The sequence below is a fragment of the Callithrix jacchus genome, chromosome 8, assembly GCF_049354715.1.
Source record: "Callithrix jacchus isolate 240 chromosome 8, calJac240_pri, whole genome shotgun sequence".
Lineage (NCBI taxonomy): Eukaryota > Metazoa > Chordata > Mammalia > Primates > Cebidae > Callithrix > Callithrix jacchus.
This window is the reverse complement of record NC_133509.1, coordinates 112,299,635-112,317,104: the sequence shown is the minus strand read 5'-3', so window position 1 is coordinate 112,317,104 and position 17,470 is coordinate 112,299,635. Positions and strand designations below refer to the sequence as shown.

The following is a 17,470-nucleotide window of genomic DNA, read 5'->3' as shown; positions in this document are numbered from 1 at the left end:
AGGAAGTTTTTTTTTTAAGTTAGAGAGCTTTAGGAAAAATAAAGCTGTATTGTGATCCTGAAGTCAGCAGTAGAACTTTGGTGTGTATGACCCCCAGAGCTACCAATACATTTAGATGTTGAGGACTGGAAACAGGTCATGTAAACTTGTCCATGGTTCTAAAGTAGGACTTAGAGTATTACAATTAGTGTTTTTGCAGTGGTGAAAATATTTTATATCTGTCCCAGCTACTCAGGAGGCTGAGGCAGGAGAATCGCTTGAACCTGGGAGGCAGAGGTTGCAGTGAACCAAGACCACACCACTGCACTCCAGCCTGGGCGACAGAGGGAGACTCTGTCTCAAAAAAAAAAAAAAAAAAAAAAAATTATATATATATATATAATATATATAAAATATATGTGGCTATTCAGTTTACATGAATTAAAATTCAGAATTTGGTGTCTACCAGCCGGGCGCGGTGGCTCACGCCTATAATCCCAGCACTTTGGGAGGCCGAGGCGGGTGGATCACGAGGTCAAGAGATTGAGACCATCCTGGTCAACAAGGTGAAACCCCGTCTCTACTAAAAATACAAAAATTAGCTGGGCATGGTGGCGCCTGCCTGTAGTCCCAGCTACTCAGGAGGCTGAGGCCGCAGAATTGCCTGAACCCAGGAGGCGGAGGTTGCGGTGAGTTGAGATCATGCCATTGCACTCCAGTCTGGGTAACAACAGCGAAACTCCATCTCAAAAAAAAAAAGTTTGATGGCTACCATGTTGAATGGTAAGAATAATAGGGAATCTATGACAAACAGCCTTGATGTCTTAATTTTCTCCTGTGGTTTTTATGTCAAAACATTAACAATTTGTCTACCTGTGGCTTTCTTTTTCTTACAGTGGTTGTGTTTTTAGTGTCCAGAGAGTCGATCAGTCAGAGAATTGATTAATCATGTCGTGATTCAGTCTGAACAGCATAACCAAAGGTGTACAATCTGAGTGACCACTCAGGAGCACGTCCCACTTAAGGGCTGAGGAGAATTCGGATCACATGGTCACTAGATTTGGTTGGAACATAAACTCAGTTAATTTGTTTTCCTTTAAGCCTCTTGAGTCTATAACCACATAGCCTGCTCTTAGTTCCTCTGCACTGGAACCTAAAATGACAGGCTAATTATCTCTTTGCAGCCTGTTTACTGAGGGGGAAATCCTCTGAGGCCTGTTCTAAAGAACCCTGACCTGATATTCAAATGCTTTTGAAAAAAACCTGCTTTTTGGTTCTCCTTGTAGGGAAGTATGAAGTACAGAGTAAGTTTGAATCTCTAGCATGGTCAGACTATCTGAAACCAGACCCTCTGGTAACATAGAAAGAAAATGCCCATTTAAAAAGTTGTCAAATATAAAGTACGTTATTTTAAGGAAGTTCCTTTTTTCTCTCTTGCCTTTGCTTTAGTGGCCATCAGTGATAAATTATTGTTAAGCTTCCATTTTTCCTCCTCTGTTCATTGCTTCTGAGATTTTGGCCACTGAGGAGCTATGGTAATAACTTTGCCACACTAGAGAATACTATTACAATATTAGACATTTACTATTTTTTCTTTAAATTGACATTTAAAAGTTTCATTCTAGATAATACCTATGATATCAGTAGTTTGATGTATCAATTTTTCTTAATATATACTAGAATACATCATTATTATTATTATTATTTTGAGACAGAGTCTTACTCTGTTGCCCAGGCTGGAGTGTAGTGGCGCGATCTTGGCTCACTGCAACCGCCACCTCTTGGGTTCAAGTGATTCTTCTGCCTCAGCCTCCCAAGTAGCTGGGACTACAGGCATGTGCCACCATGCCTTGCTAATTTTTGTATTTTTAGTAGAGATGGGGTTTCACCATTTTGACCAGGCTGGTCTCGAACTTCTGACCTCGTCATCCTACTGCCTTGGCCTCCTAAAGTGTAGTGATTACAGGCATGAGCCACAGCGCCCAACCATATTAAAAAAAAAAAATTTCCCCACATACCATCTAAATTTGCAAAGCCTGGCCTGATTTCTGTGATCTCTTGTAGGAAAACTTTCAGAATTGGCTTATATTTGGCTAATAAAATAAAAGCTATAGTACAGGAAAATTGTCTTTTTCTTCTTTGTAGTGGCTTAAATTTCACTAAATAACTTCAGGAAACCTGAAAGGCTAGGCTCGTAATTGTTTTCTCTCTCACTGAAACGGGGTTGTGTCTCCCACACTTTGTGCTTCTAGAAATAAATTTATGTTTTTCTTTCTCCTTTTCTTACTTCCTGCCTCTCTGAATCCAATTATAAGTTGTTTTACCAGTAGTTCTTATATAATTTAGTGCATTCCTTTAAAATTAAAAATTAATAGCTCAACTCCTTATGGGATGAAAAGAAAAAAAATCAAAAGCATATTTTTTTTCCAGTATACATTAAGTTGTTAAAATGCTATGAGAAGTGGTGCTTACCACGTGAAAAATGCTCAACCTAACTCATAATAAGGGAATTGGAAATCCTAACTACACTTGGTCGTTTGCTAACTCCCTTTGTTGGTCAGTGTGCAGAAGCAGACACTCTCATGCATTGCTGATGAGATTGTAAATTGGTACAGATTCTGTGGAGGGCGTTTTGTCAATATCCATCAAAATTGCAATATATGCCCCGTTGACTTATTTCTTCCAGGAATTTATCCTGTAGATTTATTTATTCTGTTTACTGACATAGGTACAACGTTATTATGACATTATTTGTAATGGTAAAAGATTAGAAAGAACATGAATGTCTATCAATAGGAAACTGGGTAAATAAATTATGGAATATTCACCCAATGAAATATTAATTGACTGTAGAAAAGAAGGAGGAAGATTTTCATGTGCAGTTATGGAAAAGTCTTTGAGATATAAGTGGAAAGAACAAAGTATACAGTAGTATGTCCAGCATGCCCATTTTTTGTGTAAAAAAGTGAAAAAGGATATATATGTGTACACACACACACTTTTTTTGTATGCATAAAATATCTTTGGAAGACTGCACAAAACTGAGTAACATTGATTGCTTTTGGAGGTATGAACTGGCCTGGGAGGAAATTTTCACCGTATACTTTTATGCTTTTTGAATTTTGAATAATTTGGATAAATTAAGTATTCAGAAATAGTTAATAAAATAGTTTTTTTCTTTATTATTTTTTAAATTTGAGTGAACTTGCTCAGAAAATAGTTTTTAAAATGTACAAATATATGTAGATATAGATAGACACACAAGCTTGGCATGAGACTCTTAACTATGTTAAGTGAACTTGCCTCAGAAAATAGTTTTTAAAATGTACAAATATATGTGTTTATAGATAGACACACATACAAGCTTGGCATGAGACTCTTAACTATGTTTATATACTAAATAAGAACCTTTCTATAGGTCTGTATTTCGTTTCTGCTTATCAGGAACTGACATATTCTAGATCTTTTTCTCTCAGATTAATTTTTTTTTTTTTTTTGAGACAGAGTCTCTCTCCATCCCCAGGTGCCAGGCTGGAGTACAGTGGTGTGATCTCAGCTCACTGCAAACTCTGCCTCCCGGGTTCAAGCAATTCTCCTGCCTCAGCCTCCCGAGTAGCTAAGACTATAGGCGTGCACCACCACACCCAACTAATTTTTGTAGTTTTAGTAGAGACGGGGTTTCACCATGTTGGCCAGGATTGTCTTGATCTCGTGACCTCGTGATCCTCCCGCCTCGGTCTCCCAAAGTGCTAGGATTACAGGCGTGAGCCACCACACCTGGCCCACATGAATTTTGTAATGAAATAAAGGTTATAAATCTCCTTAGAGATTAATTTTGTGTTATTATTCTTTAAATCCACTACTGTCTTTCATTATTTTTGTGCGTTTCATTTCCGTCTAAAAATTTAATCTTTTTAAAGTCTTCATTATGATCAAAAGGACAGGGTAAGCCAAAGGGGGATAGACATACAACTTAGATAAACTGGTATTATTAATCAATGACAGAGAGAGGGCACAATTTTAAAACTTCTGTTTTTGTTCTGTTTTATTCATTAAGGTATATTCAGATTGATACGGGTAAATAGGTAATATGGATTTCTGTTTTTAGTAATGGCAGACTCGGTAATTATCGCTCACTGGAGACAATTAGAAAATATGGATGAAATATAAACATCTGCCGGAAGATACTGGAGAGAGCAAGATAATGAAGAATTAGCTGGCTGTGATCCATGTGGGAGCTATAAAGATAGAGGTCCAGAGACAAGAGTCTATTGTGGGTTCTTTTGTCCCCTGAGGGTACATGCCGGATTCCTGAGTAGGGAAGCTGAGTGACAAGGTCATGAAAAGTGCAGCTTTGAACTAAAGTAACAGGAAATGGATTAGTGTTCAGGACCCATCAAGTAAGAGGGAACCTGGTGAACAGCAATGAAGGGTTTACAATGGTTTACAAGTAGGTGGTTGCAGGAAGCTGCAACTCAGCGTCAGAAACATCTAAGTTCACGAATTGGGATTTTTGGGTGGATTTGACAAGCTGGTTCTAAAATACATATAGAAATGGAAGGCCACAAATAGCAAAGACACTCTTGAACAAGAACAACAACATGGGAAGATTTGTTCCATCCAACATCAAGACTTATTTTAAAGTTTTTAAAGAGAAGTCAGGCCCTAGGAATAGAATCAAAAGCTTAGAAACATTTTTATATGGACAATCACTTTGCAACAAAGATTGTTAACACAGAGCAGTGGGTAAGGGAAGGTAAATATTTCTGGACAATTGAATATCCTAAGAGAAAGTAAAGTAAAGAAACTTGATCTTTACCTCACACATCATACACAAAAAATCAACTCAGTGGATTATAGATCAGTTTGTGAAAGGCAGTATATAAGCACCTATTAAGATACAGGAGAATATTTTTGGATCTCAATATAGTGAAAGACATCTTAGACAGGTCATACAAAGACTAAGGTAGGAAAATTTGATGGATTTTGACTACTTTGGTTCATCAAAGGACACCATTAAAAGAGTGAAAAGGCACGTCACAGAGTGGAAGGAGGTAATTGTAATGCATATACCTGACAAAAGGTTTGTATCTAAATAATAAAAAGGACAATCAGTAATAAAATTGGCAGAGACTTGGACAGGCACTTCACAAAAGCAGATTTAAATGGCCAAGAAATACAAGTCATCAGTGAAATGCAAACTAAATGTGCATACATCTACCAGAATGGCCCAAATAAAAATTTTTAACATGACCAAATGTTAGAGAAGGTCCAGAGTAATGAAAATGACCAGGAACTTTGGTCAGAGTTACTGTTACAAGCCATATAAGTTAATTATTGGCTTCCTTAAGCAGACAGAGGATTTATTAGAAGGATAAAGGAGGCTCACCGAATTGTTAGGAGACTGGAGGTCTCTAGGGGCTAAGCAGCAAGAACAACTTGGTTCTTTTGGATGCCACTAGATGAGTTTTGTCTCTCCTTTGTGCCGCTCCTGTTTCACCTGCTCCAGCTGGGAATATTTTAGGTTATGTGCTTGTTCCCTGATTTCCTGGTACTGAGAAGAAAAGGATCTTCCATTTTGACTTCCACTGAGTACTATTGTCAGTGACAGTTCTCCCCAAGGAGGAAAAGGTTGAGTATTTTTGAAAGCCAGAAGATTGACAGATGACAGCTACGTCTGGGATCCTGAAATAACCTGCAAATATGATTGTGCACCATCTTTGAGGGATGTTGGGGCTAGAATTGGACATATGTACTAGTTATCCTGAAGGGAAAGAGTATAATCCAGAATCTGGAGACCATTAAACTTGATACAGATTTTCAGTAGAGTATGTCATGTGAATGTAAAGAAAATAAGTGTTGCTAGGAGCCAGCATGGGCAAACTAAAAACACATTTGACTGCCTAATTATTTTCTAATTGTGCCCTCTCTAGTCTATCCTTACTAGTTAGGTCCTTTCTATCTCTCATACACTTCTGCAGAAGCCTCCCAGCTGACCTCGTAAAATCCATCCTATCTATGGCTGCTATAGAATTGTACCAAAAAATACAGATTTGACCATGTCACTTCCTAGCTTAAAATTATTCCTGCCCTTTGGGATAAAAGGCCTGCACACAGTTTTTCCTGCTAGATCAAAAGCTTCATGAGAGCCAGAACTATGTCTGCTTTGGATATTCTCTCAAGTACCTAGGATGTGGCCAGACACTTATTAGGATACTTAACTCTGACGAGCATCAAGTCGCTGGGTCCTGTGTCTCTGAGCTCATCTCTCTGCATTTGTACAATGGCTTCCAGCTACAGTAAACTGCTCTGGTGGCATTTTTTGTGTCCTTAGGTTTGTTCATTCAGACTCCTCTGCCTGCAGTGTCCTTTTCCACTTGACTTGGCCAAGTCCTGGTCATTTTTTTTTTTTTTTTTTGTGGCAGAGTCTCACTCTGTTGCCCAGGCTGGAGTGCAGTGGCATGATCTCAGCTCACTGCAACCTCCGCCTCCCTAGATTCAAGTGATTCTCCTGCCTCAGCATCCCACGTAGCTGGGATTACAGGCGCCTGCTACCACGCCCGGCTAATTTTTGTGTTTTTAGTAGAGATGGGGTTTCACCACGTTGGCTAGGCTGGTCTCCAACTCCCAACCTCAGGTAATCCACCCGCCTCGGCCTCCCAAAGTACTGGGATTACAGGCTTGAGCCACTGCACCTGGCCACTCTTGGTCATCTTGAAGACAGTGCAATTGTCATCTCTTTCAGGAAACCTCTGATACCTTTATTCCCTCAATTAGTTAAGTATATGTGTATCTGTGACATCTAGTGCATAGTTCTATCCTAACGGATACCATACTTGTATTACAATGGTCTGTTTATGAGTTTATCTTCCTCACTAGTTCCTTGAGGGCACAAATCATGTTTAATTTAACTGTATATTCCCAGAATGGAATATGCTGCCTGACATACAGCAGAAGCCCAGTAAAGTTCTGTTGAATTTAGGCAAAGCCATTAACTCAAATTTCCCTTTTTCATGTGGTTGCTGTATACATAGTATATTTTGATTTTGGCAAAATATTTGACAGAGTGACATCTGAAGGAGATTCAGTGGGCTGCTTTAAATGGATAAAGATCATTGTTGAGTGGAAAAGATAGGTTAACAGTATGTGTGGTCAGAATTCATTTATTAAAAAAGGCAACTGATTTTTTATGCATAAAAGTTATTTCAGCCATATGAATTATTAAGGGACTACAAATTAAAACAATGTTTCATCATGTTCTATCTATAGAATGGCAACAAGTATAAGGAATGATTATACCTAATGTTAGTGTGAATGTGGGGAAATGGTTACACTCATTCACTCCTAGTTGAAGTGAAATTTGGGGAGAAATTGGGCAATATTTATAAAAATGTTAATGTGTAGACCTTGACAAGGTTTTTCAGTTCTGGGGATTTGTCCTATAGAAAAGAAGTAAAAGGCCGGGTACAGTGGCTCACACCTGTAATCCTGGCACTTTGCGAGGCTGAGGCCGGCAGATCATGGTCAGGAGATGGAGACCATCTTGGCTAACACAGTGAAACCCTGTCTCTACTAAAAATACAAACAATTAGTTGAGTGTGGTGGCATGCGCCTGTAATCCCAGCTACTCGGGAGGCTGAGGCAGGAGAATTGCTTGAACCCTGGAGGTGGAGGTTGCAGTGAGCTGAGATCACACCACTGCATTCCAGCCTGAGCACTGGAGTGAGACTCCATCTCAAAAAAAAAAAAAAAAGGTAAAAAAAGGCTTAAATAACAAAATACAAGCCAGGTGTGGCGAGGGTGCCTGTATTCTCAGCTACTTGGGAGGCTGAAGCAAGAGGATCATTTGAGCCCAAGAGTTTGAGGCTGCAGCAAGCTATGATTGTGCTACCAGACTCCAGCCTGGGCAACACAGTGAGACCCTATCTTTAAAATAAGATAATTGGCCGGTGCAGTGGCTCACGCCTGTAATCCCAGCACTTTCGGAGGCAGAGGCAGGTGGATCACGAAGTCAGGAGTTTGAGACCAGCCTGGCTAATATGGTAAAACCCTGTCTCTACTAAAAATACAAAAATTAGCTGGGTGTGGTGGTGGGGACCTGTAGTCCCAGCTACTTAGAAGGCTGAGGCAGTAGAGAGAATCACTTGAACCCAGAAGGCGGTGGTTGCAGTGAGCAGAAGATCACGCCATTGCACTACAGCCTGGATGACAGAGCAAGACTCCAAATGCAAAAGAAAAAAAATAGAATAAAAATAAAAATAAAAATAAATCATGGCTTATGCCTGTAATCCTAACACTTTGGAAGGCCTGAGTGGGAGGATTGCTTGAGCTGAGTAGTTTGAGACCAGCCTGGGCATCATAGGGAAACCTTGTCTCTACAAAAAACTTTAAGAATTAACCAGATGTGGTGATGCATGCCTGTGGTCCTAGCTACTCAGGAGGCTGAAGCTAGGACCTTGAGCTCGAGACATCAAGGCTGCAGTGATCTCTGATCACAGAACTACACTTGAGCCCTAGAGGTCAAGGCTGCAGTGAGCAGTGATTGCAACACTACACTCCAACCTGTGATAGAGCAAGATACTGTCTCACAAGAAAAGAAGGAAGGAAGGGAGGGAGGGAGGGAAGGGAAGGAAATGCTCTAATGTATTAAAAAAAAATAAGAGAAGTACAAATTAAAATTAATATGCCATTCTTCATATATCAAGTTTTTCCAATTTTCCAACAGTTTGACAACATACTCTGATGTGACAGGTGTGGAGAAACAGGCACTCATATATTGTTATGGTGAATGTAAAATAGATGATCCTTGTGGAGAATTTGGTTCAGAAATTCCACTCCCAGGAATCTATCCTAAAGATACACTGGCAAAAATGTGAAATATGCACAAGGCATTGGAGCACACTTTGCAATATTAATAGACTGGAAATAACACTAATGTCTATCCGTAGGGACATGAGGGTGGTGTACGTCTACAGTCAAGTATGCCAGTTTAAAAAGTAACGAGCTAGCTGTGGTGGCGTGCACCTGAAGCCTAGCAACTCAGGAGGCTGAGGCAGGAGGAATGCTTGAGAAAAAAAGAGGAAGAATGTTAGGCTATTTATTTGAGATATGTTTATTATTATTATTTGAGATCTTTTTTTATTATTTAGAGACAGGGTCTGACTCTGTCACCCAGGCTGGAGTGCAGTGGTGTGATTATGGCTCACTGCAGCCTGGAACTCAAGTGATCCTCCTGCCTCAGGTTCCCAAAGTACTAGGATTACAGGCCTGAGCCACCATGCCTGGCCTCTTCTTTTTCAATATAGGAATTTATTGCTATAAATCTCTTACTTAGCATTGCTTTTGCTTTTGCTGTATCCCATAGGTTTTAGTATGTTATGTTTCCATTCTCTTTTGTCTCAAGATATGTTTTCTCTTTTGATTTCTTCTCTAATCTATTAGTTGTTGAGGAGGAGGTTGTTCAATTTCCACATCTTTGTGAATTTCCCTGAATTCCTTCTGTTACTGATTTCTGGTTTTTTACCATTGTGGTTGGAAATAATGCTTGTTATGATTTCAGTTATAAATTTGTTAAGCCTCGTTTTGTGGCCTAACATGATCTAGCCTGGAGAATGTTACATGTGCAATAGAGAAGAATGAGTATTCTGCTACTGTTGTATGGAAAGTTCTGTGTATGTCTGTTGGGCCTGTTTGTCCCAAGTGTAGTTCAAGTCTAGTATTTCCTTATTAATTTTCTGTCTAGTTGATATATCCATTTTTGAAAGTGGGATATTGAAATCCCCTACTATTCTTACATTGCTGTCTCTTTCCCCCTTCATTATTTTTTTTGAAACGGAGTTTGGCTCTTGTTACCCAGGCTGGAGTGCAACAGCGCGATCTCGGCTCACCGCAACCTCCGCCTCCTGGGTTCAGGCAATTCTCCTGCCTCGGCCTCCTGAGTAGCTGGGATTATAGCTACGCACCGCCGTGCCCAGCTATTTTTTTTGTATTTTTATTAGAGACGGGGTTTCACCATGCTGACCAGGATGGTATCAATCTCTTGACCTCGTGATCCACCTGTGCCCGGCCTCCCCCTTCATATTTATTAAAATTTGGTTTATACCTTTAGGTGCTCTGATGTTGAGTGCATATGTATTTATTATAATTGTTATTTCCTCTTGTTGACGCCTTTATCATCAAATAATGGCCTTCTTTGTTTCTTGTGATAGTTTTTAGACTTTGTCTAAGTATAGCCACCTCTGCTCTTTCTTGGCTACTGTTTACATGGAATGTATTTTTCAATTCTTTCACTTTCAGCCTTTATGTGTTCTTTCTTTGTTTTTTGTTTTGTTTTGTTTTTGAGACCGAGTTTTGCTCTGTTGCCCAGGCTGGAGTGCAATGGTGCGATCTCAGCTCACTGTAACCTCTGCCTCCCATGTTCAAGTGATTCTCCTGCCTCAGCCTCTGAGTAGCTGGGATTATAGGTGCCTGCCACCATGCCTGACTTATTTTTTTGTATTTTTAGTATAGACAGGGTTTCATCATGTTAGCCAGACTAGTCTTGAACTCCTGACTTCAGGTGATCAACCTGCCTCAGCCTCCCAAAGTTCAGGGATTACAGGCGTGTGCCTGGCCTGCATGTATTCTTAAAGCTAAAATGAGTCTATTGTGAGCAGCATAAAGGTTGAACCTTAGTTTTTTCTTGATCTATTTACCCACTCTGTGTCTTCTGATTGCAGAACTTAATCCATTTACCTTCAAGCTTATTATTGATAGGTAAGGATTTACTGCTGGTATTTTGTTCATTGCTTTCTGTTTGTTTTATAGAGCTTTTGTTCCTTTCATCCTCTGTTGTCTTCCTTTGTGATTTGGTGATTTTCTAAAATGCTGAGCTTTGATTCCTTTCTGTTATTTATCTGGCATGATTTTTTGCTTTGTGGTTACCATGAGGCTTATATAGAAGATCTTATAGTTAGAATAGCTTATTTTAAACTGGCAACAACTTTAGATATAGAAGGAGATTTACTCAGCCTAATAAAGACTACTTATGAAAAACCCAAAGCTGGTGTCATAATCAATTTGGAAAAATGAAATTTTTTTTCTATGATCTGGCACAAGGCAAGGATGACCAATCTCACCACTTCTGTTCAACATAGTGTTGGAAGTGGTAGCAAGAGCAAGCAGACAAGAAAAAAAAGGCATGCAATTAGCTGAATGGTGGAAGTAAAGTTATGTCCATTTGCAGATGACATTATCCCACATGTAAATAACCTCAAAGACTCTATACAAAAACTGAGAATTAATAAATGACATTAATAAAGTTGCAGGATACAAAATCAGTGTACAAAATTCAGTTGCATTTCTATACACAGTAACAACCTATCCAAAAAAGAAATCAAGAAAATAATCCCATTTGCAATAGCATAAAAATACATAATAAAGTAACCTACCATGGTGGCCCATGCCTGTTGTCCCAGCTACTCAGGAGGCTGAGGTGGGAGGTTGCTTGAACCCTGGAGCTCGAGGCCACAGTGAGCTGTGATTGTGCCCCTACACTCCAGCATGTGTTACAGATACCCTGTCTCAAGAAAAAAAAAACTTAAGAATAAACCAGAAATATCTGGACACTGAATAAAAGAAATTAAGATACAAACAAATGGGAAGACATCGTATGTTCACGATTTGGAAAAATTAATATTGTTCAAATATCCATACTACCCAAAGCAGTATGCAGACTTAACACAATCCCAATCCAAATTCTAATGATATTCTTCACAGAAATAGAAAAAACAATTCTAAAATTTGTGTGTAACCACAAATACCCGGAATAAACAAGGAATTCTGAGAAGGAAAATGTAGGAGGCATCATACTTTTTGATTTCAAATTCTTTATAAGCTATAGTAATCAAAACAGTATGGTGCTGGTATAAAAACAGACACGCAGACCAGTGGATCAGAATAGAAATAAACCCAAGCACATATGACCAACTAATTTTTGACAAAGGCACTAAGAGGACACTGTGGGGAAAAGATAGTCTCTTTAATAAACGGTTCTGGGAAAACTGGATTTCCACATGCAAAAGAATGAAATTAGGCCAGGTGTGGTGGCTCACGCCTGTAATCCCAGCACTTTGGGAGGCCAAGGTGGGTGGATCCCTTGAAGTCAGAAGTTTGAGACCAGCCTGGTCAACATGGTGAAATCCCGTCTCTACCGAAAATACAAAAAAATTAGCTGGGCACGGTGGTGTACACCTGTAATTCCAGCTACGTGGGAGGCTGAGGCAGGAGAATCACTTGAATCTAGGAGACAGGGGTTGCAGTGAGCTGAGGTTGTGTCACTGTACTCCAGCCTGGCTGACAGAGTGAGACTCTATTGGGAAAAAAAAAAGGCAAAGGACCTGTATGGATGTTTTTCCAAAGAAGACATAAAAACAGCCAACAGGTACATGAAAAGATGTTCAACATCAGTAATCACAAGGGAAATGCAAATTAAAACCACAGTGAGATATCACCTCATGCCTGTTAAAATGACTGATCTTTGATGAGAGATAACAACTGTTGGTACAAATGTAGACGGATGCAGTCATTGTGAAAAAGAGTATGGAAATTCCTAAATAAATTAAAAGTAGAACTCCCACATGACCCATTAATCCCTTTTCTGACTATATACCCAAAGGAAGTGAAATCACCGTCTCATAAAGGTATCTGTTCATCGTAGCATTATTCACAATAGCCAAGACATGAAAACAACCTATGGGTCTGTTGACAGATGAATGAATAAAGAAGCTGTGGTGTGCATACACACACACACATGCACACGCACGCACGCACGCACACGGATTTTTAGCCTTATAAAAGAGATCCTAGGACCAGGCGCGGTGGCTCACGCCTGTAATCCCAGCACTTTGGGAGGCTGAGGTGGGTGGATCACAAGGTCAGGAGTTCGTTACCAGCCTGGCCAGTATGATGAAACTCCATTTCTACCAAAAAATAACAAAAATAAGCCAGGCATGGTAGCATGTGCCTATAGTCCCAGCTACTGAGGCAGAAGAATTGCTTGAACCTGAGAGGTGGAGGTTGCAGTGAGCTGAGATCATGCCTTTGCACTCCAGCCTGGGCAACAGAGTGAGACGACTCAAAAAAAAAAAAACAAAACAACAACAACAACAACAAAAAGAAAGAGATCCTACCATTTGCCACACATGGATGAGCCTGGATGACATTATATTAAGTAAAATATGTATTTTACTTAATATATATATTTACTTAATGTATATGTTAGCTAGGCATGGTGGCATGCTATTTGCCACATATGGATGAGCCTGGATGACATTAAGTACAATTTTACTTTGTGTGTGTGTGTGTGTGTGTATACTTAATATGTATATATTAATAGATATATTTTACTTTATATATATATGTATATGTATATGTATTAGCTGGGCATGGTGGCATGCACCTGTAATCTCAGCTACTCAGAATGCTGAGGCAAGAGAATCACTTGAACCTGGGAGACAAAGGTTGCAGTGAGCTAAGGTTGTGCACAAAAAGAAAAATACTACATGATCTCACTTATATATGTAATCTAAAAAAATCAAATACACAGAAACAGAATAAAATAGTGGTTACTGGAAGTAACTAGTGGTGACTAGAGGTGGTGGTGGTGATAGTAGAGGAAAGCGGGAGGTGTAGGTCAGAGGATACAAAGTAGAAATATATAGGATGAACAACTTTAGAGATTTAACATACAATATGAGAACTATAGTTAATGATATCGTGCTTGGGATTTTTGCTGAAAGTAAATTTTAGGTGCTCAGCACACGATGGCCAACAGGTATATAAAAAGATGTTCAATATCACAAAAAAAGAGGGTAGCTGTGGGAGGATGGATTTATTGATTTGCTTGATATGGTAACCATTTCACCATCTATATATATATCAAAACATGTATATCTTAAACATATACAATAAAAAATTTTAAATAGGAAGATCTGTATAATCTTTTCCAGACACACTATGAATGGAGTTCCAATCTTAGAATGCTACTTTTTCTGGACCTAACTCTTGAATGACCTTATTAATTTGTTCTTTTTTTTTTGAGATAGAGTTTCACTTTTGTTGACCAGGCTGGAGTGCAATGGCATGATCTCGGTTCACTGTAACCTCCTCCTCCTGGGTTCAAGTGATTCTCCTGCTTCAGCCTCCCAAGTAGCTGGAATTACAGGTACCCGCCACCATGCCTGGCTAATTTTTATATTTTTAGTAGAGATGGGGTTTCTCAATATAGGTCAGGCTGGTCTCAAACTCCCAACCTCAGGTGATCCACCCACCTCAGCCTCCCAAAGTGCTGGGATTACAGGCATGAGCCACTGTGCCCAGCCAATTAATTCATTTTTTTCTCCCTGTTATTTGTCATAGTTGTTGGAAGCCAAATAGCTGCTGAGAACTGTAAATTTTCTCTCACTGTCATGGTGCCCATTATGATATCATCCTGTACCACAGAACCTGAATTACATTTGAAATTGGCAAATTGAGGTACTCCATTTATCAAAACATCTCCATATAATCATGTGGATCTTTTCTTTGCAGCTCAGACATCTAACAACAAAGATTTGCCTCCACTTGTGTGTACTAGAATGGCATTGAGGCCAGGTTTCATGATCCCTTTGATATTCATTAAGATTTCTTTTTTTTTTTTTTTTTTGAGACAGAGTCTTGCTTTGTAACCCAGGCCGGAATGCAATGGCTCCATCTCAGCTCACTGCAACCTCCACCTCCTGGGTTCAAGTGATTCTCCTGCCTCAACATCCTGAGCAGGTGGGACTACAGGCACGTGCCACCACACCAAGCTAATTTTTGTATTTTTAGTAGAGACAGGGTTTCACTATGTTGGCCAGGCTGGTCTTGAACTCCTGATCTTGTGATCCACCCACCTCGGCCTCCAAAAGTGCTGGGATTACAGGCATGAGACACTGCTTCCTGCCAATATTTCTTTTTAAATTGTTTTTTGATCAAGTAGAAAGCCACTCTTCACTTTTACTTGATAGGAGATGCTATGAAAACAACACAGCTCCTGAGTAAATGTCTTCAGGTCATTGTAGGTTTTCCTGGGTCGGTCATGTTGTTTCCTCATTGATATTTCTTTGTGACACTGGGATAAAAACTTGAACATTACTAGGAGACATCTGGAGAATTTCTGCCTGTGTTGACTGGTTTATTATAATGGATAAACAGCCAGATGAAGAGGTACATAGGGCGAGGCCTGGAATGGTCCTGAGTGCAGGAGCTTCCAACTGCATGGAGTTGGGCTGCGCCACCGTTCTGGAATGTGGATAAATTCACCAACTTGAAAGCTCTTGTAGGCTATGTTGTTAAGTGATAAAACAAGTTGCAGCCAGGCGCAATTGCTCATGCTTGTAATCCTAGCACTTTGGGAAACTAAGGTGGGCATATTGCTTGAGCTCAGGAGTTCGAGACCAGCCTATGCTACATGGCAAAACCCTATCTCTACAAAAAATATAAAAAATTAGTTGGGCACAGTGGCGTGGGACTGTGGTTCCAGCCACTCGGGAGGCTGAGGTGGGAGAATCGCTTAAGCCTGGGAGGTTGAGAGTGCAGTGAGCTGTGATCACACTACTGCACTCCAGCCTGGGCGACACCGCAAGACCCTGTCTCAAAAAAAAAAGTTGTAGAAGAAGAATGTGTATTTTTTTTTCTAAGATGGGGGCAACATACAACTATATGTATATATATTTCCTTATGTTTCAAAAACAAATAACAGAAGATTAGAAGCTAAGGAGAAGGCCAGGTGCAGTGGCTCACACCTATAATCTTAGCACTTTGGAGGCCGAGGCAGGCAGATCACGAGGTCAGGAGTTCATGACTAGCCTGGCCAACATGGTGAAACCCTGTCTCTATTAAAAATACAAAAAGTTAGCTGGGCATGGTTGTGGGCACCTGTAATCCCAGCTACTTGGGAGCCTGAGGCAGGAGAATCGCTTGAAACTGGGAAATGGAGGTTGCAGTGAGCCGAGATTGAGCCGTTACTCTCCAGCCTGGGCAACAGAGCAAAATTCTGTCTCAAAAAAAAAAAAAAAAAGTGTTTAGTGCATGTCCTTTCAGAAATACACATAATACATATACATATGTATTTGTATGTGTGTATGTATGAATATATTTTTCGAGGGATATACATAAAAATGTTAACAGTTGGTGTCATGCTGTAATCCCAGCACTTTGGGAGGGGGAGGTAGGAGGATCACTTGAGCCCAAGAGGTTGAGACTAACTTGGGCAACATACAGAGACCTCGAGTCTTTCTTTTTTTTTTTTTTCGTTTGAGATGGAGTCTTGCTCTGTTGCCCAAGCTGGAGTGCAGTGGTGCAGTCTCGGCTCACTGCAACCTCTTCCTTCCAGGTTCAAGTGATTCTCCTGCCTCAGCCTCCTGAGTAACTGGGATTACAGTACCCACCACCATCCCCAGCTAATTTTGGTATTTTTTTTAGTAAGACAGGGTTTTGCCATGTTAGCCAGACTGATCTTGAACCCCTGACCTAAGGTGATCCACCCACCTTGGCCTCCCAAAGTGCTGGAATTACAGGAATGAGCCACCATGCCCAGCCAATCTTGTGTCTTTTTAAAACAAAGTTAACAGTGATAATCTTTGGTTAGTAGGGTTATGGTTAGTTTGTTGTTGTTTGCTTCTCTGTATTTCCTGATTTTTTTTTTTTATGGTGAACAATGGATTATCTGTATATTAAAAAATATTTAAAGGATATAAAGTCTGGAAGGGTAGATGCAAAATATTTTCTTATCTGTACTTACTTTTTTCTACAATGAACAAAGCATTAGTGTAATTTCAAAAAGTTAATTTGAAATCAATAATAGGTTATATAAAGTCCTGGTTTTAAGTTAAAAAGTCAATTATTTTCCAAAAGTCTATTTTAAAAGTAGAGCATAAGAGAGAGTGGGCTTGGAAAAAGTTTATTTTTATAAGCCCTGGAGATCTTGATTGACTTATTTAGGCCAACAGAGTAAGTTTGCAGTTAAGAAATCTAGTGCCTGGTTAGGGTATTATGTCAAGAAATATTGTGTCCTCTTCAAGAGGTATTGTCAGTGTAGTCTGCACCTACTGGAACACATCTGGAGAAGCTGTTCATTTTGGCTCCTTTCTTTAAATGGAACAAACTAAGTGAAGCAGCTGAAGGAGGCCAATATGGTTATAGCTTGTGTGGTGTGAAAGTGACCAGCCTGAGGAGAAGGAACTTGTGGAAATGTGACAGCCAGCTGCCAATATGTGAAAGAATACTGTGGGGAGTGGTGGTCAAAGAGGAGAATTTATGAGAAAGCACATTTCACTTAGGTCAACAATGGGGAGAACTTTCTGTTTGCATTTTCCCTCAGTGAATGGGCCTCTTTACAGAGTGTCAGAGACTGGGGAACAATGTCTTAGACTCAAGTTTCTTTCTTGGGAGAAAAATTGGGTGGCAGGAGCTCTAAGTTCTTTCTGCCTAT

The 17,470-nt window shown here is 39.8% G+C and overlaps 1 protein-coding gene across 4 annotated transcripts in view; it reads left to right on the top strand.

Annotated features, from left to right (window-relative positions):
* Positions 1 to 17,470, top strand: part of TMED8 (transmembrane p24 trafficking protein family member 8) — a 39,428-nt gene that overhangs the window by 4,069 nt on the left and 17,889 nt on the right. For 2 of the 4 annotated variants that reach the window (XM_078335516.1, XM_078335515.1), the window contains exon 2: positions 14,064 to 14,182. The exons of the other annotated variants lie outside the window; for them this stretch is intronic. In XM_078335516.1, coding sequence (XP_078191642.1) covers positions 14,101 to 14,182 — 82 coding nt within the window. In that variant the 5' untranslated portion in view covers positions 14,064 to 14,100. The remainder of the gene's footprint in view (positions 1 to 14,063; positions 14,183 to 17,470) is intronic. 4 annotated transcript variants of the gene reach the window in all.